Genomic DNA, 26,288 nt, shown 5'->3' with positions numbered 1-26,288 from the left:
CTTTTTTGATTGTTCTATTGTGGAAAAAAAAAGGGCATGACTTTTTTGATTGATCTATTGTGGAACAATAGAGCAATTGAGCACTTTCTATTATTTTACCAAATAACCTAAATTCAATTTTGGCATTGTAGGTTTTAGTAAAACAACACTGTGATATGATTTTAATTTACAGACCCCGGGACGTTGTTATGTGTCACAAAAGTAAAATGAACAGAAACCAGCGACTCCCATTGCACAGTGATTTGAATGGGAAGAGCCCGTTCTACTCGCTCTAGTTCTATGCATTGTGCATTGACGACTGGGGATGGTTTCGGGTGAAACGATGAAGGATTAGTGACGTTTTTGTGGCCGGTTGCTGAAGTTGTCAGATGCGTGAAGTGTTGTTACTGCATCCAACCTGTAGAGAGCGCTACTTAGCCTCTGGAACACTGATAGTCTGGCTCATAGATTAAACAAAGGCTGACTGAGAAACTTCGCATCATAACTACGGAGAACCTCAGTAGTGTAATGTTTTCATCTAAACTAGCCCACTTCGTAATGGCCACATGAGTATATTATTGTGTCTGGAACCATAAATACTATCAAAATCATATTAGCTATGTACAGTTCCCCATAAAACTTCAAAGTCTTGTGTTTGTCACACTCTGAAAACGGTCTTGTTCCTTTTTGATGCACTGGAGTGATACAAAGCTGCTTTACTGTATTCCGGTAAAAATATTGTCTACTGTGTACTGTGAGTGTGTGCTTTCAGGAGCAAAACAGTCTTGGTAGTTAGATATAGCACTGATAATCAAAGAGCAAGTGATCAAATTATCAACATTAAAAACTAGAAACCTAAAAGCACCTTACGACCGTATTTGATAAGGTACCGTTCCCGCCAAAAACATTCCCAAACATTATACATGACGTGTGGCTCATATGTGAAACAATAATGTGAATCTTTCTTCGAGAATAGAGGAACTATGGGATGAAAGCACTTTGATAGGTCTTATGCAGCGAGGCGTGTGTACAGATACTGTGGGAATGGCTGTTAGTCCTAACGTGTCTTGGAAGCTCTACGCAAGAGTAAGCTACCGTGCGACTGAAAGTGCTGATGTTGTGTATCCCGGACGATACAGTCGGTATCCTTTCATCTCATTGGTCAAGTTAGTGGATTTTAGTGGAATATTGGTCGTCGGTGTTGTGCTATTGGCTAGGATGGTCTGACACTCAACTCTACAGTCTGCCCTCCTGTTGTACCCGTTAGGATTAACTGGTTCTTACATTCTGACCAAGCTGCAAAGTCGAACTTCAAAAGCTGGTGATTGATTTTTTCATTTATATGTAGAGTTAAGGTTAGGCATAAGGTTCCTAGTGAGGTCAGGGTCATAGTTAAGGTGAGGTTAAGGTTTATTAGCCAGGTTTAATTTAGGGTTAAGGTAATGGTTAAGTTCATAATCAGCCAGGTTAAAGGACTAAACTGACTTTTGTTGAGTTTGCCAATTGGTCACCTTACCCAATATGTGACAAGAGGACTGACACTAACATCATCTCTGTGTCTCCTGTAGATAGCTCTGCCCGGGGCGCGCATGCTAATGCTTTAGCATGCAATATGATAGGTAATCGTAGGCGATTCACATTATCCGAAAAGTGAGAAAATGAGAACTTGTAGTAGCTGTGAGGCTCGATGGTTAGCTAATTTTAGTGACATGCGTCTAAACCAGTTTAGAGTTGGTAAAATAGACATAAAATTGGACAAAAACAATGCAATTTCAATGGCAGAAGATCTCTCTTCCTGCGAGACTTGACAGGCGTTACTAACAAGCGTAACTTGTTTTGTTTACACAAGAAGTTAGCAAAGTTAGCCAGACAGCTAAAGTTTTTGCACTGTTTTTTCATAATGGGCTTCACTAATGATGAAGGTTGAGTTTTCATAAGTTATGAATCTAAAGGCCATAGAATAAAAACCTATACCAACTTTAGCTTATCAAAAGATCCTCATACTTTGGATAATGCTAATCGAACGTTAGCAAAACTATCTACCGGAGACACAGAGATGATTTTGGTGCCAATCCTCTCGTCACATATCGGCCAAACTCCTAAAAAGCCGGTGTAGTCCTTTAAGGCTAGGGTTAAGGTACCATAAGGGTTAGGTTTATATAATCTCCAAGGATAAGGTTAGGGTTAAGACTAGGTTTATGTTTTTAATCAGTTAAGGTTAGGTTTTGGGGTAAGGTGGAAGCTCCAGCTCTGCAGCTTGGGCAGAAGGTAATAACTGGATTCACTCTGATGTCCGTTCACAACTGTTTAACCCCCCCAGTTATAGCGCTTCATTACCCCTCTTCCACTAAGCCCTCACACTGTCCCCTGTATATAGACACCACCATGTTTTTATCACTACAGAAGTAACTAAAATAAATTAAAATAAAACAAAAAAAAACTACTGAATTCTTGACAGGGTGTTGTGGATGTTGACAGAAGAGCTTTCACGTTCATGAACCTGTTATCGTTGCGGTTAATAATAGTATTATTAAGATCGAGAACGCAAGGAAGGAAAAGTGTTCTTTTCTTTTTTCAGAGTCTGCCTTTTTTCCGCCAAGAAAAGGGCTGCTGAAGTATCAAGAATGTTTTTAAAATGTATTGTATTAAAGATGCAAGATTATGAATACATGTATGAGGTTTGTCTCTGTTCTGTTTTGGAAGATAGATCACAATATGGAAACACTATTTGCTGGATTCAAATTGACGGGCAGGAAGGGAGGCGGTGTGTGTCGGGTCCAGTGTGGTCTCAGCAGACAGAATGAATGCATAAATCTTTTATTTAAAAATCTTTTGGCTGCATAAACAGAGAGAAACCATTAAGAACTGTGGAAAAACAAAAGTACCACATTTTGCACAATTGGCTGGCAAATTTTGGTTGATCAAAATCGAAATCAATGATCTGATTGGTTTTCAGTGACCTAGGAAATACGAAGGGCTTAGCTGAGGTCAGAGGTCGTGCTCTGCACCACGTGGCACCTGACACACATTGCCCAGCCCTTACTCCCGCCTGCCGCCACCCCCAGTTAGACTAACAGTAACCAGTATTAGTCTTTTGGCATGTGGTAGAAAGTAACGTTCTGTATTAGACAGCTCCTATATAGACACCTTGACATACCTGCCAACACAGAGTTGAAACAAGGGAAGACTACGACCAATTTGTCCTTTCAGCGCAACGAAGACGGATTGAAAATAATAGAAAATTTGGACCAATTCGTCCTATTAAAAAGAATAGGAAAAACCTATCAACGTTGTGCTCAAACAGAAGTTTGCGCTTGATGTGCGTTTTGAAGAGCGGCAGCTAAAAGCCTGAAAAAAAAGGAGAAACTGAGAAAAAAAAGGGAGTGTTGGTAGATATGCACCTGGAGCCCCTAGCTGTGTCTCCCACCTACAGAGGCACGTCGGCATCCCAGTACTGAAAAGTGGCTTCCTCTACTTGCGTCCTTTACCACAGCTGGAGTGACTAGCAGCCAGTAAAAGCAATATGGAGAGAGATTCCAGCTGTCTAGCTTTAGTTTTATTGTCGAGGGAAGGGGGAAAGCAGAGCTCTGTAGCATTGAGTCATACATCATTAGCATTGCATTGCTTTTGTTTATTACCAGATGGGTTTTGGTAATGGGATTCACAAATGTTGAGTTGTTTTACTATTGGTCTTATTTTAAACTGCTCTGGAGTGTCAGCTACATGCCCAAATTGTAATTATGAATTGAGAGGAGACAAGAAAAAGAATCTACTTTTCAGTATTGTGGAGCGGCCCCACTGTAGTGTGTATTGTATTACTCTATAGGGCACAACACCATAGCAAGAGCATGCAGAAGACAACAAACAAACTGCTGGTTGTTAGAGGCATCTGTCCTATTAGATAGAGCTCATCCCCCCTCCTTCAATCTGAGATATAATGAATATTTGGTATGAAAGAGATGTTCATTGTGATTAATTGTTAACTAGTGATGTGAATATTAATCATGAAATAAAAAGATGAGCAAAATATAAAGCGGTGTCGCCATTGTATGATTTCTTCTGCATTATTCACATGTACTTAATTTATTTGTCTATTTTACAGAATATTGATTCAGGACATTTTGTTACCAGTAGGCCTAGTTACCCAAACAATTAGTACTCAGTAACCAAGTAACACTACACATTGTTTGTATAAGCAGAACTCTGGTGCTGGTAAAACTTCCCCACTGATGGACTTCATTTTACAGTGGTAGGCTATTTAACATCCAGTTCACACTTTTTGCTGCAGTCAGATAATGACATTTTATCTATAACAAGCACGTAATTCATGATAAGCTGCAACCAGCTTGGTGCTTAATTGACGTGGCAAAACCCTGCTTTACCAACCCAGCTAAATTCAAGTGATGCATCAGCTAAACTCAGAGTCTTTATAGCTGTGTCCTGCAATGGCACATGCGCAGTAACGTTTTTAATTTTTGGGACCAACCGACCGACCGATGGAGTGACTTATACTAGCTGCTGGTCACAGCTAAACAAGGACACACAGTGTCATAGATGCGAAGCAGCCTACACAATTCAGCAGACAGGAGGCGAGTGAATGATCCTGGTTCAGTGTGTCTGTAGACGTTGCCATGCCTTCTAATGGCAGCAAGGGGTCAGATAACTGTGAGTATGTGACTGAGTGAGTGAGTTACTTTCCAGGTCCAGGAGTTGCTTCACATCTACAAAAGCAGGGCCAGCCAGAGACATACGCAGTATAAGCAGGGACCCATGGCCACTAGGGGGCCCCTTAGACGACTTTATCTGTTCAGCTCCATGCTATTGATTAGCTATTGATGGGTCAAGTCACGTATCAAACATTCACATTCCATTGGCGAATTGAAATTTAAAATAAAGCCTGGTATTTAAAGGTAAAAGGCATGCTACTGAAATTGCGATCTGCTATTTGCTGATTGGCTGACCTGTTGTACTCTGTTGAAGGTGACATCATCTGGCACCATAGATCACACAACAGCACATCACAAATTCAGTAGTATGCTTTTTACCATTAGATGTCAAGCTTTACACAGATTTGTGTTGGGGTTTAGTTACTCTTCAATGACTTAGTTCTGTATATTGGTCATTGAGTGTTTAACTGATCCATTTCTTTTACATGTGACAACTGAATGGACACAATAGCAAGCTGGCAATAACCGTTGAATCAGAAAGACCAATGCCTGGAGTTGGGTAGGCCTGATTCTGCCAACGTATTGAGTTTTTACAGTTGTAAATTACACCACATAATGGCGGAGTTTACCAATTTTATCATTATTTGACACTTCGCCAAGCCTAATGTTACCTGGAACAGCAAAGATAAGTAAGCCTCGGTTCAGTTAGCCTAACTTTTTAACTGGTCCTGAATCAATTCAGTACTACTGTCAAACAGCCCATAAGAAAGAGTTCCCACCACTATTCTGTGCATTGGTGAAGGTGTGCGTGTGTGCGTGTGTGTGTGTGTGTGTGTGTGTGTGTGTGTGTGTGTGTGTGTGTTAACCTACATACTGTAAAGCAAAGTGCACCATTTGTTATGAAAAATAAATGTCAACATTCATCGCAACAATTTAGAATAAACACTAATATTGAAAAGAAATCTCACCGTTTCTACAGAACTCCCACAATCCTATGCTCACCAACCGTCCAACCATACTGTACGGGTTGTTACATAACAAAAGCACCTATCAAGCCGTCCTGGTGGTTGCCACCACTTGCTCACAACTAAATGTGTAGAACATTGCATTTTTTGCTGTCCTTTGAATTTATGACCACATGTCCTCTGAAAGACATTATGAATTAGGTGTGCAGAAAAAAAGAAGAGGAAGACTGAAGAGGAGAAGAGAGAAAATGGTGGAGGTTTGACGTTACAGGTTGTAACTGCAGGTCAGTCTAGCTAGCTAACTTTAGTTAAGGCTTGCTAGTTAGCCATTCAGCTTTCTGGAGTTACACCACATTTAGTTTGAGCAAAAATGGCGACAAAGTTAAGTTTGGCCAACATGAAATAACCAGGCATTTACCTCTCAGATATTGCACAACATGGTTTGATAAGTAGCTTGTTTCTGTTTGATGCATTGCCCTCTTAGGATAATATCAGTTGGCTAACTTGGCACTTGCTTGCTGTATCCACCAATTTTAGTACATTTCTGAGATTTCTACAGCCACACAACAATCTTTTTCAATTTGTGACGCAACCGCAACGCCTCTATACTGCACATAGTACAAATGGATGCAATGGAAGATGGTCATGTTATGCGTTTGTTAGTAATGTTTTATTCATAATGATACAAAAAAATAAAGAAATATTTTTGTCTTATATATTATAATGTATCCTACACTACCAGTCAAAAGTTTGGACACACCTGATAGAATGTACTATGTTTTTCATTATCTTAAAGCCATTTTGATCTAAAGGCTTCTGCTTAAATGCTTGAAATTTGTGTTTTTAGACAAATATAAATAGTGAAGTTGATCCTATGTATGAATTTCTTTCCAAAGCCTTTGCCTTTCCATCAAGGCAAAGGGCGGCTACTTTAAATAATCTAAAAGATAGCTTTGATTTGTTTAACACTTTTGGTCACTGCCTAATGCCATTTGCAAGGTCCCCACGGGTCCTTGAAATCCTTGAAAGTTTGTGAATTTGAGAAAAAAAAATCAAGGCCTTGAAAGTTTTTGAAAATAGACATAAATAGACATGGGTCGTTGCGAAGTGTTCACACATTCAAGCCTCTCTCTCTTTTTAATTGTTGTCTGTGAGCTTCTGTAAAGCCTGCTAGTTCTCATTATAAAAATTATCAGTGTTATAACAGTAATTAACCTTGATCCGTGTTTTGAGGGAATTGGACCTGGAAAGTCCTTGAAAAGTCCTTGAATTTGATGTTTATGAAGGTGTGGGAACCCTGCATTTGTGTTATTTCAGTTTTGATGTCTTTACTAGTATTCTAAAATGTGGAAAATAGTAAAAATAAAGAAAAATGTGGTGGGTCCAAACTTTTGACTGGTAGTGTACGTGGCAATGCTGAAGTTTTTATCCACATCAAATCCTGATGCAGCCCAGAGTCCTGACGCGCCAACATCATGTCCTGCCTCTGGTTGTTAATGCTGGAGGGCACTTCATCACAGCATACATCTACATTTACATCAGTGATATATGTCAATGTTTTATTTTTTAGAATGCTGCTATATTGATATTGATTAAGGTATTTGATTATGGGATGTACTTTACTGTTTTAGTAGAGACATTTTATAGGTATAGGTTTTATTACCTGTACCTAATTAATATTGGAATACCAGTTAAGTCAAGTCAGTTTTATTGTCCCAGATGCTGCAGCAAGTATAAAAACTGTCACAACATAAAACATATGGTATCACATAGAAACATTAAAGAAAAGTGACAAAGGAGACTTGCACCACTGCACCAGAGTTCATTCCAGATCCATGAAAATAGGCTTAGGCTAAGTGTCCATTCATGCCCATGTGGCTCACAATAAAATCATATACATCCTAACAAGACTGAACTGTCATTGTCTTCAACATCATTCCTGAATTTCCCCAAGGGGATCAATAAAGTGCTATCTTATCTTATCATCGACATCATCATCACCATCATCACAGGAGTAGTAAACAACATTACCATGGTTACTGTAATTAAAACAAGTCTTTCTTGTCTAATAGGTCCACATAGATCTTCTGTTGTTGCTGCTGCCAGTGGTGCTTCATCAGAAGCACTCACAACCTCAGTTCCTACTGGAGAGGGCATTTCATCACAGCATACTACATTAGAGCTACACTTGGGTGAGTACACTGGTACATAATCTCACAATATACCCTTTCACCAATTTTAAGGTGTCACTTATGTTAGTCCTATGCTCTATGGCAGTTCAGTAAATATTGTTTGAACAACTCTGTCCCCTTTAATCACTAATGTCATCCAGTTGTACAGTGTGGAGTTGTTCTATAGACAAGTAATGGGATATTGATTTTGTGGACCCATGAAATGTAATTTCTAATAAGACAAATCCTGGAAATAATGGTCTGTCTCTGCATTTGCTTCAATATTGTTGTGTTTTGAAAAAGATGAACTTGATATCGTTGATATAAAATGGACTCTACATGGATCTAAGTGCAAGAATGGGCCCTCCCCCCAAAAAATATCTTGCTTAGAGCCACGGGTCTTCTTAGCTACAGGTTTCATGTTGCAACAAAAAATACGCAGTCTGCCGTGGATTATATTCTGACAGTCCAGGGTCCTGAAAAGAGCAATTTCTGATTTGTCGTCATTTAGTTGGAGGAAGTTCTCAGACATCCAACTCTTAATATCTAAAAGGCACGCAGACTGTCAAGACAACTGGGGTCACTGGGCTCCAAGCGGAGGTATAGCTGCATGTCATCCTCATAGCAATGGAGGGACATGTTTCTGGATAATATGACCAAGGGGCAGCATGTACTGTATAGGGAGAAAAGGATGGGGCATAGAATTGAGCCCTGTGGGACCCCACAGGTTATGTCTTGGGAGGAGAAGGAAGAATTAGCCTACCTATTGAGGCTTGGAATGTTTTATTAGACAGAAGACTTGAACCAGTCTAGTGCTGTATCAGATATGCCCACACAGTGTTTAAGGCGATCAAGTAGAGTTACGTGATCAATTGTATTAAATCCATCCCTGAGGTCTAAAAGAATTAAGTAGGGGTTGCAGGCTTAAAACTGGATGGGAAACTTCTAGACGTCAGAGAGCTATTAACAACAGATTAAATGCTACGGCCCACAGCAGCTCAGTACCCTTGCTCTTTCCCTTACCCTTGCCTTTTGGCATGGCAGTGTATCCTTGAGCATAAAGATAACCTGTGAAATTCCTGCTGGCTGCCTTTGGGGCTTGATGATTTAGTGGACAGCTTGGGGACAGCTTGTGACGCATGCCAGAGGAGAGAGGTTTTTTACATGCAGAGGAGCAGCAACAGGTGATTAGGCAATAAAGAACCAATAATGGACTGTACAGCTGCAGCTGTCTAAAACAGGGAATAGCTCAATTTACTTGCAAATTCACAAATTCAAGAGGTATAGTCAGAATTCAAATAGTGAAAAAAAATTCCCATCGGAGTTGGCATATCAAACCTAAGACATTGTTGAGAGGGAATGCACTTTCATAAGAAAAAATATTGACAATTTTGATTTTTTGGGGTTTTTTGTTTTTATTTTAATCTTTATCCAGGGAAAGTCGACTCAAGATGCTTGCTCTTTTCCAGTGATGTCCTGCTTCACATTTACACAGTTACACACATTCACACCTGGGAGCAATACAACCACAGTCTTCTACTGTTGGCCACTGGGAGCTGCCCAGTACAACCTCAGTCTTCTACTGTTGGCCACTGGGAGCTGCCCAGTACAACCACAGTCTTCTACTGTTGGAGACTAAGCAGCTCCACTGGAGCAGTTGGAGGTTAAGTGTCTTGCTCAAGGCCACCTTGATAGTAGTTGCTGAGGGAGGGGAGAGCGTTACTCATTTTCCCCACCCACATTTTCCCAGTTGATCCTGGGATTTGAACTGGCAAAATGTTTTACCATTTCTTCTGCAAATGATTATACTGATATTGAATTGACCCCTGCTTTGATGTTAGGTTGGCTGAATGAAATAATGTGGCTAGTACTGTAGGTTTGTAGTCTGGTGAAAGTTTGTTTGCAGAAAACCATTGAAAGTAAGGTGCGGGTTGCATAAAAAATTCTTTAGAAAACGTGGGTCCCCAGACGTTTGAAAGCCATGCATGTAAATGAAGCTTATTATAATCCTACACTCTACCAACTTGCCACTCTCATGGCTTTGTCATTGAGTTGTCCTGGCCTGTCTGTTGGCGTACACAGGTCTTTTCTTATGGGAGACACTGTGCTCTACCAAGGTCTCCACTTTATGAAAATGCAACACCTGCTGGACAATAGACAAGATAAATAGTTGTGCCAGTTTCCCAGTTGGTTTTGTGACAGGTTTACACACACACACACTGCACTCAAACTACCAGTCAGACTTAGTGGCATACATGCATGGGGAACATAAACACACAACTACAGATTTAAGGGATAATTTGAGGGAAAACAATTTACATGTCTACATGCTATTTGCTAAAAACTGAACAAACCATCTACAGATTATATCCAAGTTTCAGAGGGAAGTGGCAACATTGTAGGCCTCATACCCCATGAACACACAGATCTAAGGGAGGTTATTGCTTCACAACAGCTGTATAGGCCTACTATTAGTCCAGGCCTGATGGTGACATTAATGACCTATGCTCCTCACAATGGCAAGTCAGTTAAGTCAATGAAGATGTTGCCTATGGACAGACATGACAAAGTTCTTCATAATTTTCTCCTTTTCCCACAACCCAGCATTTTCAATTGGCAACCATAGAACTAGAACTTGCACATTATTATAACTCCACGGCAGCCATGTTAGATGTAGCCTGTCAAAGGAGAAAATACAGTGGGCAGGGCCTGTTCTACCCATGCATCATCTTTGAGGACAACAGTGAATCTTGTTCAGCTTTAGTAACCAGAGGAGGTTCTTCAGCTTGCCCTCCATACTATTACAGTGGACATTGTGTTTGCCTCCATACCAAAATTCTCAACTCCTTTACATAGCCCTCTGTCTATTCCAGGCTCTAGCAGAGCAGTCAACCCTCCATCAAAGGTCCCATTCCCAGCTGTCCATAGTCCTTGTGTCTCTGACTTTTACAATCACATGGATACACAAGGGAAGATGTGAGGCACCTTGCCTCTCTTAAGTTTGAAACCGGAGCCAACTAGATGAGGTTGCTATTGTTAGAGTGTTTGTTCTTTAGTGAGGGTCACTTGAGGAGGTGTTGAGTATTGGAGCCTGCCTCCATGTGTCCTTCTCTCGTCTTGTCCTTTCTCCTCACCATCATTCAGACAGGGGAGTAGTTACTGGTTGCTGTTTTCGCTCTCAGATCATAGTGCTCCTGAAAATCCCATTTAGATGAAAGCTTTCACTGCAGAAGAAGCAATGAACATGGCATAGAACAGAGAAATACAACAAAAAAGGTATGGTTTGAATTATGTGATTTTTTTAAAATTGATATATCAAAAATAAATGTAATTGTTATTATTGTTTATTATGTGAAACCATATTGTGTGCAATCTGTGCAATCTGAGTGATATTATTGGTAATCTTATTTTTTTATACTTTGTTCAAATATGTAAAAAGTAAATGGATGGAGAGAGAGGAAAGATTTTGGATTTTTGATGAAGTGATTTGCAGGGAAATTTGAGGGAGAATGTTGCTCTCTTTTTCTAGGCAGAATTTGGATACGAGACTATTCTTTTTCCTTTATGCCTGTTTTCAATAGAGAGTTAATGTGACATTCTAATGAGGCTGTCCATGACTATTGTTTTTTTTCATAATTGACTTAAATCGTTGTTGATATCTAGACATTTCACTTTGGCTATGATAATGACACTTTTTAATATTTACTTGAAATAAAGTGGAACTGTTTTGCATCAAGATACCTTTTTCTCATTTCAGGTTTCTTTCTAAAAGGAAAAGTCATAGGCTTTTATCATGAAACAAGAGAAATCTCAGGAGTGAGAAGCCATCTGGCCTTCAAGAGTCCCTCCTAAGTAAAGGTGAGCCTATAAGAAAAATGCTGCATGTTCCATCTTGTATACAGTGTCCTTAGTTTTTGTTCAAATGTCTTACGTGAAAGAAATCAAAGGCTCAAAATTATCTAGAGCAAAAGGCTTTTTGTGTCTGCAGTGCATGGACCTGTGAATTTTGACATTTTCTGTATTTTTCACTATATGCAGTAAGCACAAATTAACTGTTTGTACAAACAGCAAATTGTAGTTATTAGTATTGTTATTTTTCATTTTTAGCCAATTAGCCAACTAACTAAAAATGGCTAAAATTCTCTGTAGCTACCTTCCTCTTTCTTCCTCCCTCAGCTGCTTTACCTTCTGGACTGGAGGAACGTTTCAGGCCTTGGCAGCAAAGTGACTGAATACTTGGTAGGTACTTGCTAAGTTAAACTTCATTTGCCTTTTAATATAGCCAATGTTACAAATGTATTCTGTGCTCTTAGGAGAAAGCATTGTCCAGCCTCTCTATAGTGGTGTTTATTATGAATTCTGACAGATTCTTGGAGCTGTGAATGCCCATCCCACTTTCAATATTGTGAATGCATTTACTTACATAGCAAGTAAAAATGTAATTTTAATATACACTATGTGTCAAGTTAAATTTCCTTCCTTTCCTTGAAAACATATCACCAGGCATCCAAACTATCTGCCTTGGTACAATGCAACAGAGTAATGTGTGTCGGCAGTGATTTTCAAATCATGGTTGATGGGGATACTTTAACCTACTGAGAGGCAGATGACTTAAACTGATCCCTCAAGTGAAATGCATACATGTGTCTCAGATATGCAAAGAAGCAAATTCCTAACTACTCTGTGTGTAGTATGGGAAATTCCCCCCAAAAAAACAAGAATAACAGCAAAAAATTCTGTCAGTGGAATTGTTCTTTTGCCACAGTGGTGTGTTGCATTCATGGATTGGCATAAGAAATAGATGCAGTGTCTGTTGTTCATACACTGCAGACTGAAGCCAACTCTTGCCAGTACTTCCGTATTTCTGCAGCCATTCTCTGTGGTGTGTTCCTGCCACATCAGTGCCAGTATAAGAATCAAGAGCCCGCAGTCAGCTCCAGCAATATGAAATAATGAAATAGTATATTGCCAAACCTGCTGTAGGCTCTGCCTATCAGAAATAATGTATTAACATGAAATTCAATCGCGGCTTAATGAATAACTATCAAGAGGTGACCCTGAGGACATAATTGACCATTAGGTTTATTGGACCTTTATTGTGGTAACTAAATTTATGCCATTTCATATAATACTCCATCTGAAGTGAGGAAATGAATGTTGACTGCCTGGATATTGTGACGAATCACAAATAAAAAAAAACAACACAACAAAAAACAAATCACGACAAAATCACAAGGAAGTACAGCACCAATGTTTGACAAGTGGTGGAGACTGGAAGAATAAAATAAGGAAAGAAAATAAGAAAAGTCAAGACACAATTCCAGATGCAGATTCATTTTATTCTACTGAACAACAGGCATGCTTAGGGAGGCACCATTACGCGTCAGCAGGTGCCTCAGAAACGAGAATTCATTCAGTGAGCTTCACTCCTCATCATGCCCTTTCTGAAATAATAGAGAGGAGAGAAAGAGTAAGAAAATGAAACAGTGGTGAGATAAAAAGAAGTTTCATTACTACTTGCAGTGTCCTTTTAATGCATACTGTACAATTTGTGAAGCAATGCAGCGATAAAATAGGCTAACCAGTTTGGTTACATATGGAAAGGAAAGGAAATTATACTGAGGCAGATGGATGAAGGAGAGGTCATAAACTATATTATAATGCCATGCTTTTCCCTATACTCACTAAGCACTTAGTAGATATGGATCTACTCTTACTAACACTAAATACTTACTAACTACTCTTACCAATGCTAAAAAGGGAAAAAAGCAATAACTGAAATGGTGCTATAGTGTACACTGACCTTTGACCCCACATCACGGCTCTTGGCACGTAGCTTGTTGACCTGAGACTCAGCAATGTCAGCTCTCTCTTCAGCTTCATCCAGCTCATGCTGAATCTTACGGAACTTGGTAAGATTACTGTTGGCCTGTTCCTCCTGTTAAACAGACACAAAATATCATCATAGTTTAATTTCAGTTAAACCTATTTGTATTTTTAGTTTTTTTAAGTTTATATTTTGGCCATTTTGCCTTTATTAGATAGTTGACAGTAAAGAGAGACAGAGATGGTTGGGAGAGAGAGAGATGATGTGACAAAGGTCCTGGTCTGAATTCGAACACAAGACGTCGCAGTTACATGGTGCGTTAGACTATTGAGCCACCAGGACCCCCTGCCCTATTGGTATTTTTTATTTTTAAGTAGCACATCACCCAACAATTAGTTTAATCTTATATTGTTCCTATACCTACTAAACTAGTTGTCAAGATAAGAAGTTCAACTGCATTTCCAGCCATATTGATAGTACTTACAGCCTCCTCAGCAGATCTCTTGTAGGATTTGACCTTGAGCTGCAGCTTGTCCACCAGATCTTGCAGACGGGCCAGATTCTTACGATCCTCCTCAGTCTGAAAATAGAAAAAAAACAAAGTAAGTTTCATTTTGAGTAGAGATTTTACTCTCAGGATTTCACAATCTCTTAACTGGATTGAAAGATACCTGATAGGTCAGCTCCTTGATACGTCTCTCGTATTTTCGTATTCCCTTGACAGAATCGCTGGCCTTTCTCTGTTCAGCCTCAACTTCACTTTCCAATTCCCTGACCTGTTGAAGTGATGACGTGGAGATTAAGATTATCATATATTATATGGTTTGTTTTTTTCTGGTAAACATTTTCTATCTGATACATTTTAACGTGGTAATCCGCAATATCCTAATTCGGCTATCGCTGCTCATGCTAACTACCCAGTTCTTGTATTTATTTCAAACAAATTGCTGTTGCTGCTGCCAGAAACATTAAACTTATCACTTCATGTGTTTTATTTTTCCTGGGGAAGAAGATGTTTAGAACAGCAAACGTTAAAGATTTCATGGTATAGATTGAATTTTGTTGTGTAATGTGAATCAGCAATAGAGAGTAGCAAGATTGACATTTATTTATATGAACTTGTTGCAGATTATTGAACACTCACCCTGGCCTCAAGCTTCTGCACCTGCTTCTTGCCCCCCTTCATGGCGATCTGTTCAGCCTCATCCAGACGATGTTGCAGGTCCTTGATGGTTTGCTCCATGTTCTTCTTCATACGCTCCAGGTGAGCGCTGGTGTCCTGCTCTTTCTTCAGCTCCTCTGCCATCATGGCAGCATCAGTAATGGCCTTCTTGGCCTTTTCTTCAGCATTTCTGCACTCCTGCAGAGCCTCCTCTACCTCAGTTTGAAGCTGGGATGTATCGGCCTCCAGCTTCTTCTTCTGGTTTAGCAGACTGGTATTCTGGTCAAAGAGAAACTCTTATTGTAGAATTTCTTACTAAAGTGATGAGAATTGAAAAGAGTTTTGGTAAATATAATGATTGTCTTACCTGTGAGTGCAGTAGCTGCACCCTCTCACTAACATCCAGCAGCTCTTGCTCAGCAAGTTTGCGTCCTCTCTCAGTTTGCTCTAGAGCAGACCTCAGTTCCTCCAGTTCAGCTTGCATCAGGTTGTTGCGTCTCTCAACCATGGCAATGTTCTCCTTAAGATCATCATTGGCTCGAAGAGAGTCATCAAGTTGAAGTTGAGCATCCTGGAAGATGAAACATTTAAAAGATGTATTGTAATAGGATAATACATCCCAACTATTCTTTTTTAATCAATATTCATACCTTTAAATGAGTATGAACAGACTTCAGTTGTTTCTGGGCCTCAGCTGCCTGCCTGTTGGCCTGGCTTAGCTGAATCTCCATCTCATTGAGGTCTCCCTCCATCTTCTTCTTCAAACGGAGGGCCTCATTTCTGCTGCGAGTCTCTGCCTCAAGAGAGCTCTGAAGAGTATCCACAGTTCTCTGTTGGTTTCTCTTTGCTTGATCCATTTCCTCCTCTTTCTCGGCCAGCTTGCGCTCAATATCAGCCTTCACCTGATTGAACTCAAGCTGGGCTCTGAGAATCTTCCCTTCCTCATGCTCCAATGTGGCCTAGAATGAGAAAAATTATGTTGTCAATAAGAATATGTAGCTGAATTTCAATAGCTTTTAACCAATTGCAGGTACAGTGCATTCAAGTTCATAAGGTCTGTCATCAGAGGGCACAACATACCTCTACTTCCTCGAGAGTTGCTTGAATCTCAGACTTCTCTTGCTCCAATTGTTTTCGAATCTTCTCAAGCTCATGAATACTCTTTCCACCCTCAGCAATTTGCTCAGTGAGGTCAGATATTTCCTCTGAGGATCAAAATGTAAAATTATAAATGTCTTCTCATGAGAAAATGTTTTGAACAAGCTCTTTAATACAGTTACATTTCCTTACCTTGTAGATTCTTGTTCTCTCTCTTCATGGTCTCCAGATGGTCCAGAGATTCTTCATAGGAGTTCTTCAGTTTGAAAAGCTCTGTGCTCAGAGACCTGGCCTCCTTCTGGGAGCTCTCCAACTCTGTTTGAGACTCCTCATACTTCTGCTTCCACTCTGCCAAGACCTGAAAGACGGTATGCATTGTGAATTAAGCATTCACCTTTTACCTGCAGTGAAATAATTTGTAATAAATTGAACCTTGTCAAAGTTCCTTTGCTTCTTGTCCAGGGCGGCAGCAGCAGCATTAGACCTCTCCACATCCACCATGAGATCTTCAATCTCATTCTGCAGCCTGTGTTTGGTCTTCTCCAGAGAGGAACATTTAGCATTCACTGCTTCAACAGCTTCCTCAGCATCCTGCAGACGCTGAGCCAGCTTCTTTCTGGATTATCAATGAATATAATTTCTTTAGGTTGGATTGCTGCTGTAGTATGCAGAGTAGTTCAAGTAAGCCTTTACAAAATGTGTATAAGTAGTACTAAAAAGCAATTAAGGTTTGTCCCTCACTTGGCCTCCTCCAGTTCCTCGGTCCTCTGGATGGCATCAGTTTCGTACTTGGTTCTCCACTGAGCCACCTCAGAGTTAGCCTTGGACATGCTGCGCTGCAGTTCAGCCTTGGCCTCCTGCTCCTCCTCATACTGCTCCCTCAGCAGGTCACAGTCATGGCGAGCAGACTGAACTGCATGGGCCAATGCATTCTTTGCCTGAAATTAAAGCAAGCTTTGTCCATCTCATGTACCAACATTTAATCTTTACCAGATACATTCTCACTGTTATTTGGTTGCTACCTTGACTTCCTCCTCCAGTTGTCTTTTGAGGTCTTCAGTCTGTTGAGTGTAGGACAGTTTTCCTCTGGTGAGTTGAGACACCAGGGAGTCTTTTTCCTCAAGCTGCCGTGAAAGTTCACCTGATTTGATGCAAAATTCAAATGAGTACTTCAAGATGTCAAGACTAACTTCCCTGTTAATGAAATTAACTGTTCATGCTAAATAAAACAGGCATACCATTCTCAGTTTGAAGCTTTGCTTTCTGCATGGTGAAGTCATTGATGGTACGCTGTCCCTCCTCAGCTTTTGTTTTGTATTCATTCATCTGGTCTTCCAGAGTCCTGCACATTTTCTCCAAATTACTCTGAAACAGAAAGCACAGTAATATAGTGCTGGCACAGAAACCACTGCAGAGGTATTGGCTTAATAAATCATAAGTATTGAAAAATTAAACTGAGTAGACACTGCTTTGGTTTTTGTGCTCTTTAGATTCAACACAAATACATCAAAGGCCCACAAAGAAAAAATGTAAGTGAAAGAATGAGTAGTACAACATAAGAGACATGAAAAGTAGTTTACCTTAGCCTTCACAACATGTTCCATGTTGGAAACCACATCATCCAGCTCCAGCCTGAGCTCACTCTTCTCCTTCTCCAGTTTCTGCTTGACTCTCTGCAGGTTGTCAATCTGCTCCCCCAGGTCAGCAACACTGTCAGCTTGTTTCTTCCTGAGCGTGGCAGCGGTGGCTTCGTGCTGCAGAGTGGCCTCTTCAAGGTCTCTGCGGAGTTTCTGGAACTCAGCCTCCCTCTTCTTGTTCATCTCTATCTGGGCAGCTGTTGCTCCACCAGCCTCCTCCAGCCTCTCGCTGATCTCCTCCAGTTCTCTGGACAAGTCTGCTCTCTGCTTCTCCACCTTGGCTCGGGCAGCTCGCTCTGCCTCAAGCTCCTCTTCCAGCTCCTCAATGCGAGCCTAGACCAAAAGAAAATGTTGTTGTTCTCAATTGTTGCCTTAATCGTATGTCAGATACGTATACTTTGACCTTATTTCACTTATTTTAACTCATTTAATGTATTACCTGCAACTCCTTCAATTTTTTCTGGAGTTGGGCACTCATTGCCTGTTCATCTTCTATTTTCGCATTAAGGTGGCTGATTTCAAAATCTTTCCTATGGATAACAAAATTTCATAGTTCATTACATGTTGATGGTGTAATAAGGTTTATTCATTATTTAGGATTTTTTTTTCATTACTTCTTCAGCCTCTCTTCAAGTTGCTGCTTGTCATTTTCCAGGTCCATGATACTCTCTTGGGCCAACTTCAGGTCTCCTTCAAGCTTCCTCTTTGCTCTCTCAAGATCCATGCGGACTTTCTTCTCTTGCTCAAGGGACCCTTCAAGCTGTGGTGGGTGATAATGACAATCTTTGAATTGTAATTTATTCATAATTTTCCACAGCAGTCTCAACAATTATATTCTTACGTCATCCACTTGCTGCTCCAGCTTAGCCTTGGCCTTGGTCAGAGTGTTGACTTTGTCTTCCTCACTCTGCAGGTCATCCAGTGTTTGCTGATGAGCTTCCTGTAAGGCTTTCTTCTCCTTAGTTAGCTTGGCAATGATTTCATCCAGAGCAGCCATCTCCTCAGTCAGGTTCTTTACCTATGGCCACACGCATGTTTTATCAAGGATTTAATAAAACAGCTGTATTACGCTGTTATTTGGGACATACAAAGTGATTTTACGTTTTTACAGTACCTTGTTCTCAGTGGCATGCTTCTCTTTCTCCACCTTAGCCAGAGTTAACTCCAAGTCATCAATGTCTTTTTTCAACTCAGAACACTCATCCTCCAGCTTCCTCTTCTTAGCAGTCAGTTCTGCATTCATCTCCTCCTCATCCTCCAGTCTCTCTGTCAGCTCTTTGGTTTTTGCCTCCAGCTGAATCTTGCTCTTGATCAGCCCCTCACATCTTTCTTCGGCATCACAGAGATTATCTTGCTCCTGTTATAAGTGAAAACATGCAGTATGTTAACAGACTCGATAATGTTGTCATTCGTTTTAGTTGTAATGTTGAATTATTTTAAACATACAGCCTGAACTTGGAGCTGCAGGTCATTCTTTTCTTGGAGAAGAGAGACCATTTTCTCCTCTAGTTCCTTCCTACGAGCCTCAGACTTTGCGTAAGCTTCTTTCAACTTGAGGAATTCTTCCTTCATGTTGGCCATCTCCTTCTCAGTCTCTGCTGACTTCAACAGAGGTTTGATCTTGAAATACATCTTCATCCAGGGCCAATTCTTGACCCCCATGAACGCACGGATGTTCCACTGGATCACCAGTAGTGCATCCCTGTGGACAATTGATTCATAATTATGTTGTCATGATTTTTCTGAGACAAATTTTGTGTTTATGAATCCATTTTTCTGCACTTGATTTCAATTATATGGCATTTCCAAAAAAGGGTGAATCTACTGTATATATGAATAGAGTTTTTTGGTCAGTCTTGTACTGCTGTGAGCAAACTATCAACTGGAAATTCAACAGGAAACCATGTTCTAGGTTTTAGAACATTTACATTTCTAGAAGCAAACTTTTGTGAACTGATTTAAGAATTCTAGGAGAAATTTTATCCATTCTCCCCAGTCAGCTAGCTTTACTTTCAAAATATAGTGAGTTCTAAATGAAAAATGCATAGTGTAAAAATTCATCTTGAAGCAGCTTCTCCTGTCGTTCCACTGCTCAGATGCAATACTTATTTATTATTGATAATATTCATACTGCTACTACTAATTTAAGATTGATTGACTTGAACACTTACCGACGTTCCACAATCTTCTGAAACTCAATTCTTGCTAGAAGACCTCGTGACCTTGCCTGGATCCTGGTGATGATTAAAGCTAATCGGTCATCTCGCATCTCCTCTAGCAGACCCAACAGCCCAGCTTTGAAGAACACCTGATTTATAAGCACAGATCAGATGAATAGTAATAATATATATGCTTTATAAAAATGTCTCATTTATTCACCAGTGCCACCAATACTAACCTTGGTGTGCCCCAATTTGTACTGGTTATGATCGATGTCCAAGGAGCCCAGAAGTTTCTCTGCAGCCTTCTTGTTATCAATGAACTGTCCCTCAGGGATGGCACTCGGGTTCAAAATGCGGTATCTTTGTGATGTGTATGAAAGATAATTTCAATTTTATTTTAAGTCTTGTAGAAGCACTACACTACCAAAACATGTACCTCCAAAACATGCAACTCCTTCACTAAATGTGGACATATACTGTATCTGACAATCACCTCTGTTTGAAATCTCCATAAAGGATCCTGTTGGGGAAGCCCTTTCTGCAGATCCTGATGCCTTCCAGCACACCGTTGCAGCGTAGCTGGTGCATCACCAGAGGATTCTCCATGGCCCCAGGAGTCTTGGTCTCATTGGGGATGATGCAGCGTACAAAGTGAGGGTGAGTAGACCTCAGGTTGGTCATCAGCTTGTTCAGGTTCTCCTGCAAGTTAGCCATAAAGGACTTGTATTTAATTTTTTTTTTCTTGACACTTATCACCTCTCCAAAACATTCTTGCCATGTATTGAAATATTAAGGTAATTTCCAAATGTTAAAGTAGAAGCTGTCTTTAGCTGCAATTGTTTTTTAAAGATTGAGTTGGATGTGTAGGAAGATGAAAATGGGTGCCCAAATTATTCTAATGAAGTAGGTAATTTAAGATAATGGACTTTATTTGGTCAAACGTTTCCCAAATCCATACAATGTTAGGTACAGTACACTGAACACAAAACTGTTGGTAGATTAGTAGCATGAAATAGATTATATCTTGGTTAGCTTACCTAATAGCCCCAAAATCATTATTTTAAAAATGTGGATGAAAAGGAAAAAACTTCCAAAAAGTCCACTATTCTAATTGATTGTGAATGGAATTAGCAACATCTCACCCTGTGCAAAGCAGATACAGTTTGGAAGGAGGAGCCTTTTTTCTTGCTGCCTTTGCCCTTTCCAGAATCTTGAGCTAAACAGAATACACTGTTAAAAAACACCTACAGAAAAGTGTACAGTTTTAACTACCAACAGAAGACAACACAAAAATCACAAAATTGTTGTCAAATTTCTTTTGACAAAATATGTGTCCATTTTAAAAAATACATACCAGAATCAGCTCCTGCATAACCTGCAAAGAGGTAGCATAACATCTTAAGAGTAGACTTCTGGAAAAGGCCGACAACTGTTTCATTCAGGGGGTCTTTGTTCTTCACCAGCCAGTTACAAATGTTGTAGTCCACAGTACCAGCATAGTGAACCAGGGAGAAATGGGCCTCTGGTTTCCCCTTGACAATCCTGGGCTTCTGGAAGTTGTTGGATTTCCCCAGGTGGTTGTCATATAGCTTTGCTTTAAAGGTGGTGTCACTGGCCTTGGGAAACATGCACTCCTCTTCAAGGATGGACATGATACCCATGGGCTGAGGAGAAGAAAATAAAGGAATTAAATAGAATAGGTAATGTAACTTGATTACAAATTTTCTTGATTTGCCTAAATCATCCCAATATCTCACCTTTTCAATCAGGTCAATACAGGCCTGCAAATCCATACCAAAGTCTATGAAAGTCCATTCAATGCCCTCTTTCTTGTACTCTTCTTGCTCCAGAACAAACATGTGGTGGTTGAAAAACTGTTGCAGTTTTTCATTGGTGAAGTTGATACAGAGCTGCTCAAAGGTGTTGAACTGTAATAATAAAGTTGATAGTATAAGTAGAAATTAAATCAGACCTGAAAATGTTGAATGCAAAATCTTAATATTGATGGAGGTTGGATTTTCATTTCCAAACTTACATCAAAGATCTCAAACCCAGCAATGTCCAGAACACCAATGAAGTACTGGCGAGGCTGCTTGGTGTCCAGGGATTGGTTAATTCTCACCACCATCCACAGGAACATCTTCTCATACACTGACTTAGACAGTGCACCAACAGCATAGTATACCTTAAAAAGAAAAGCATTAGTACATTAGCATTTTAACTTAACTTTGAATTTACACAGCAAAAAAAAAAACTCCAAAAAGTTCCCCTCACAACTCATTACCTGGGCAACATTTTGTCCCTTGGTGACCCACTCATTTCCTACTTTGACTCTTGGGTGACAGAGACCCTTGATGAGGTCAGCAGAGTTCAGGCCCAAAAGATACGCAACTTTGTCAGCATCTGAGAAAGTGAATCTGAGATTAATTCATAGGCAAGTGTCTATCAAGCCGACATTGTGCAGTCTCTTTTTTACAGTCTCTTTTTTATTTAGGGTTTTTCTGACACATTGAAAGGCTAAAGTGGTTACAAACATGGTGGCGACACAAGGTGGCAACTTAACGCTGGATAAGTAAACAGCTGTTGATATACTGCTGTCAATAACTGTATGAAAACTGATTAGTGGATAGATATTTAATGGCATTCCTTTTCATTTTAAATTTTTGTCTTTTTCCCCCTCAATGTGAGGAAAAAGTTAAGCAATTAAAACTGCACTAGGCAGACACGCACTTTGGCAGCCCCTAGTGGCAGCAAGACGTAACTGTTTGAATTTTTGTTTGTAGACAAGGACTTCATCACCCAGAAATCATGCAACATACATTTCTTTTTCTTAGTGGTTGGTAGGGGAGCCAATGGTGAAAAAAATCTAGCTTTCTGTTGCTGGAGCACTCACTCACTGCTGTTTAGGAGAAAGTTTTGTATTTCATTCTTAAACCCCAAACCCAAATCTGTGCAGATAGCAGATGGCAATTTCAGTAGCATGCTTTCTACCATTAGATTTGGGTTTGGGGGTTAGTTTTGATTTGTTACTTCCTGTGCACTGAGACACCTGAAATTAATTTGAGCAAATAGGTGATTAGTGGGGATAGAGTGCTCTTCTCTGTTGCAGCACTAACTCTGTTGCAGGCTAACAGCTTAAGAGTAGACTTCTGGAAAAGGCCAACAATGGTTTCATTCAGGGGGTATCACTCTTATGTATCATGTGTCACTCTTATGTTGAAATTCAGACTCAAGACGCAAGTAAATGCAAATGAATGACAGTGACATCTTGTGGCCATTCAAGCTAGGGCTGCACCATCCACTATGTGGACAACACAATGTGCACTCAAGACAAAAATAGGTCCAAAATAATACTGATTGTGATTATTGCTAGAATTACTGATAGATATAGTGGAGTCAGTATAGAGCTGCTGGGTTGTGTGATTTCTTGCGCTGCACAAATATGTCAACAAAGCAGAAACATAGAATGATGGTTCCATTTAGTGCTCATTTCCATAATTTGTGCAGAAAAGTGGTGTAGAAAATCAGTAAGGAAGAACAAACATGTTGGAACAATGGATCTGAGAGCATCTCTCACCTTCAGTGCCATCAGCCTCTGCCTGCTCTTCACGCTGCTTCTGCTTGAACCTCATGTTGCCATAGTGCATGATGGCACCAACTGCCTTGTAAATACTGTTCTTTTCTTCTTGAGTGAAGCCCAGCACATCAAAGGCATCCTGAATAAGATCAAAAACTTAATTCTGGTAAATTCCATATCTCATTATGGAAAGTTTTGTCAGTTAGCAGATTCAGCTCACATCAGTAGCCATCAGCTCGTCAGCATCGTTGATGGAGGCTACTGTCGTCTCTCCTTGGGAGATGAAGGCGTAGTCGTAGGGGTTGTTGGTGATAAGCAACATTTCTAAAAAGACATTCACAAAATAGTTCATATTTACTTCATGATACAGCAATAACCAATAAGTTTGTGTTTTTGAGATACACACTTACCCAGAAGTTCAGGCTTTTTCTGAGACAAGATCTGGTAGAAAATGTGGTAGTCCCTCTCAGCTTTGAGCTGGAAGGTCACACGAGACTTTTCCAGAAGGTCTGTTAGAGGAATACATTGTTGTTATTGTGCTGCAATATAAAATTTTTACATTTACTTAGTGTATGACATACCTTGGCTATAATTATTAACACACCATCACTCAATAATGTGATGTCACAAAATTGAACAGGTTTTTACAGAAATTATTAATTTTGTAAAAGGAAATGGGAAATCGGTACTACTACAACTTTATGTCATGATGACACATTATTGCATCTACTTTTAAAATCATTATTTAGTTTTACTCACAAGTCTCAATATCAGCGGAGGCCAACTTTCCTCGGTTATCAAAATGAATTCTGATGAATTTACCCTGAGAGGAAAAAGCAACACTCATTTGTTTGTCTAGTATCACTGTCAGTTCATTAATGACAATCAAGTTGTCTCACTGCAATCACAGAGACACTCACAAATCTGGAGGAGTTGTCATTCCTGATGGTCTTGGCATTACCAAAGGCCTCCAAAGCTGGGTTAGCCTGAATGATTTGATCCTCCAGGGTTCCCTGTTTTTGTCAAATTTACACACACTTCAACAAGGTTTGGGGCCGAGCATGTAAAGCCACATACTTTGTTTCAGCTTGTCACATTACAAACCTTCTTCTCAGCAGCTGCATCTTTCTTCCCAGCACCTGGCGCAGCAGCAATACTGGCAAAGTACTGAATGACACGCTTGGTGTTGACAGTCTTTCCAGCACCGGATTCTCCACTGGATACAGAAGAGACAGAACGTTTTAGGCAAAGATCAATGATCCTTCACTATTCAAGAGATTTTTGTTGGCTGGGTGACTCACGTGATAAGGATAGACTGGTTTTCTCTGTCTGTGAGCAAGAGAAATATTCAAAATATCACTAACAAATGGTGGTATGGTGGCACGATACAAGAATGAAAGGCTAGTAGATTGTGTACCTGACAACATGTACTGGTAGGCATTGTCAGAGATGGAGAAGATGTGAGGAGGAGCTTCACTCCTCTTCTTTCCTCTGTAGGCAACAACCACTTCTTGGTTGTAGACTGGCAGCCACTTGTAGGGGTTGACAGTCACACAGAACAGCCCAGAGTAGGTCTACGACATTAAGAAAGGGATCAAGGATAATACAGTAGTTTTCAGATTCACAGACATTTTATCAATGAAGGAAAGTTACATTTTTATGTAATTGTCTTACATAGATCATCCATGCTGCATAACGCTCTTTGAGGTTAAACAGCACAGCTGGCTCATGAAGGAAGGTGAACATCGCCATGTCTTCAATTTTGTCAAACTTTGGTGGGTTCTGAGGGTGAACGTCACACTCCTTCACTGTCACAGTCTGAAAAACAACAAGACAAAAGACAAAAATTGACCAAAAATGTTGTGGATGTAAATCACTATTCTATTAAATCCATATCTTGTATCTACCTTTCCAAATTCAGTGTCAGCAGTGGCTTTGTCACCGTCACGACTGGTGATGGTAGCCTTGACGTACTCAACCACGGGGTCAGGAACGAAGCATTCCTTCTTCATGTCAAACGGACGAGTCTGGGCCTCCAGACGCTCCTTGTCTGACTTCCTCAGATAGGAAGCAGCAGGTCCAAACTCTGCCATGACGGCGTCACCCATTTTTCAACCTAATAGTAGTATGAAAAGTTATTTAGGATCAGTGATTCTCTTTGCACAGAAATTTATTTTACAACTTATGCTCAAGCAATCACCCACACAAGACCCAACAAAAACCAACGCAACAAAACAAAGGTTTAGTAAAAACAGACATATTAAAAGAAAACTTTACACATAGCTGAAAACATTACATTTACAAACACAAATATACTGTATATCCCCATACAAAGGACAGTATTTACACAAATTGTCCTCTCAACATACATGTAATCACTTTAAATCTTTAACCTTTAAATATTTAGCATATAACTCAGTCTCTTATTCAGAGTGACTTACCACAAGTACAGAAATAAATAAGCTTAAATAAATGCATCACCAACATTACAAACATTCAATAACAAGGAATAGATTGATAGAGAGATAGACAGGTTCTTTATTTATCACGCAGGGGAATTTGGATGTCTCAGATCTTTCGGTGCAAAGCATGCAACAACAGCCCCAAAACAGTCGTATAAGTAAAAGCATTCATGTGTTCCTGGCATATTCATGTATCATCAACGAAACAAGTTGCTTTCAAAAAAATAATTTGGTAAATCGGTCAGTTCAGGTGTTTGAAGTTCAGATAAGTAATGTTCTACTCCATAATTAAAGATAATTAAGACTCTGTCACATAAACTTAGTTGTGGATTTTACCTGGGGGGCTGCACTGCACAGGAGATCCGGATCTGTGCTGGTTATGTGATTTAAGCAGAAGCAAACCAAAGGCCACATTATCAAGACAAATCATTTCCTCAAGACAAATTAATTTTTACCAATATATAACTCACAGTAGCAGAATTCACAGTAACAGAATGAATCTCATCACCAAAATCTATCACCAACTTTTACCAAAATGTAGTTAACAGCAGATGCTTATCTTTCTAAGATCTGAAGTGAAC

The 26,288-nt window shown here is 39.9% G+C and overlaps 1 protein-coding gene across 1 annotated transcript; it reads right to left on the bottom strand.

The window, feature by feature from the left end:
* Positions 1–13,100: 13,100 nt before the first annotated feature.
* LOC139917820 (myosin-7-like) lies at positions 13,101–26,080 on the bottom strand. The gene is made up of 38 exons (XM_078287460.1): positions 26,044–26,080; positions 25,153–25,361; positions 24,920–25,063; positions 24,663–24,819; positions 24,547–24,574; positions 24,350–24,461; positions 24,166–24,258; positions 24,005–24,068; positions 23,656–23,754; positions 23,466–23,569; positions 23,246–23,384; positions 21,953–22,071; positions 21,704–21,853; positions 21,426–21,596; positions 21,023–21,332; positions 20,811–20,884; positions 20,162–20,367; positions 19,905–20,028; positions 19,678–19,814; positions 18,953–19,208; positions 18,621–18,863; positions 18,348–18,524; positions 18,121–18,266; positions 17,946–18,036; positions 17,450–17,839; positions 17,108–17,234; positions 16,892–17,010; positions 16,611–16,807; positions 16,302–16,485; positions 16,062–16,227; positions 15,852–15,976; positions 15,422–15,730; positions 15,139–15,342; positions 14,754–15,050; positions 14,281–14,385; positions 14,094–14,189; positions 13,586–13,720; positions 13,101–13,226 (listed from the first exon to the last, which is right to left on the bottom strand). The coding sequence occupies exons 2-38, from the start codon at positions 25,351–25,353 to the stop codon at positions 13,206–13,208; spliced, it is 5,820 nt and encodes a 1,939-aa protein (XP_078143586.1). The 5' UTR covers positions 25,354–25,361; positions 26,044–26,080; the 3' UTR covers positions 13,101–13,205.
* Positions 26,081–26,288: the final 208 nt, after the last annotated feature.

Source organism: Centroberyx gerrardi, chromosome 13 (assembly GCF_048128805.1).
Source record: "Centroberyx gerrardi isolate f3 chromosome 13, fCenGer3.hap1.cur.20231027, whole genome shotgun sequence".
NCBI lineage: Eukaryota > Metazoa > Chordata > Actinopteri > Beryciformes > Berycidae > Centroberyx > Centroberyx gerrardi.
The sequence above is the reverse complement of the archived record's forward strand: the minus strand, read 5'-3'. Positions and strand labels throughout refer to the sequence as shown.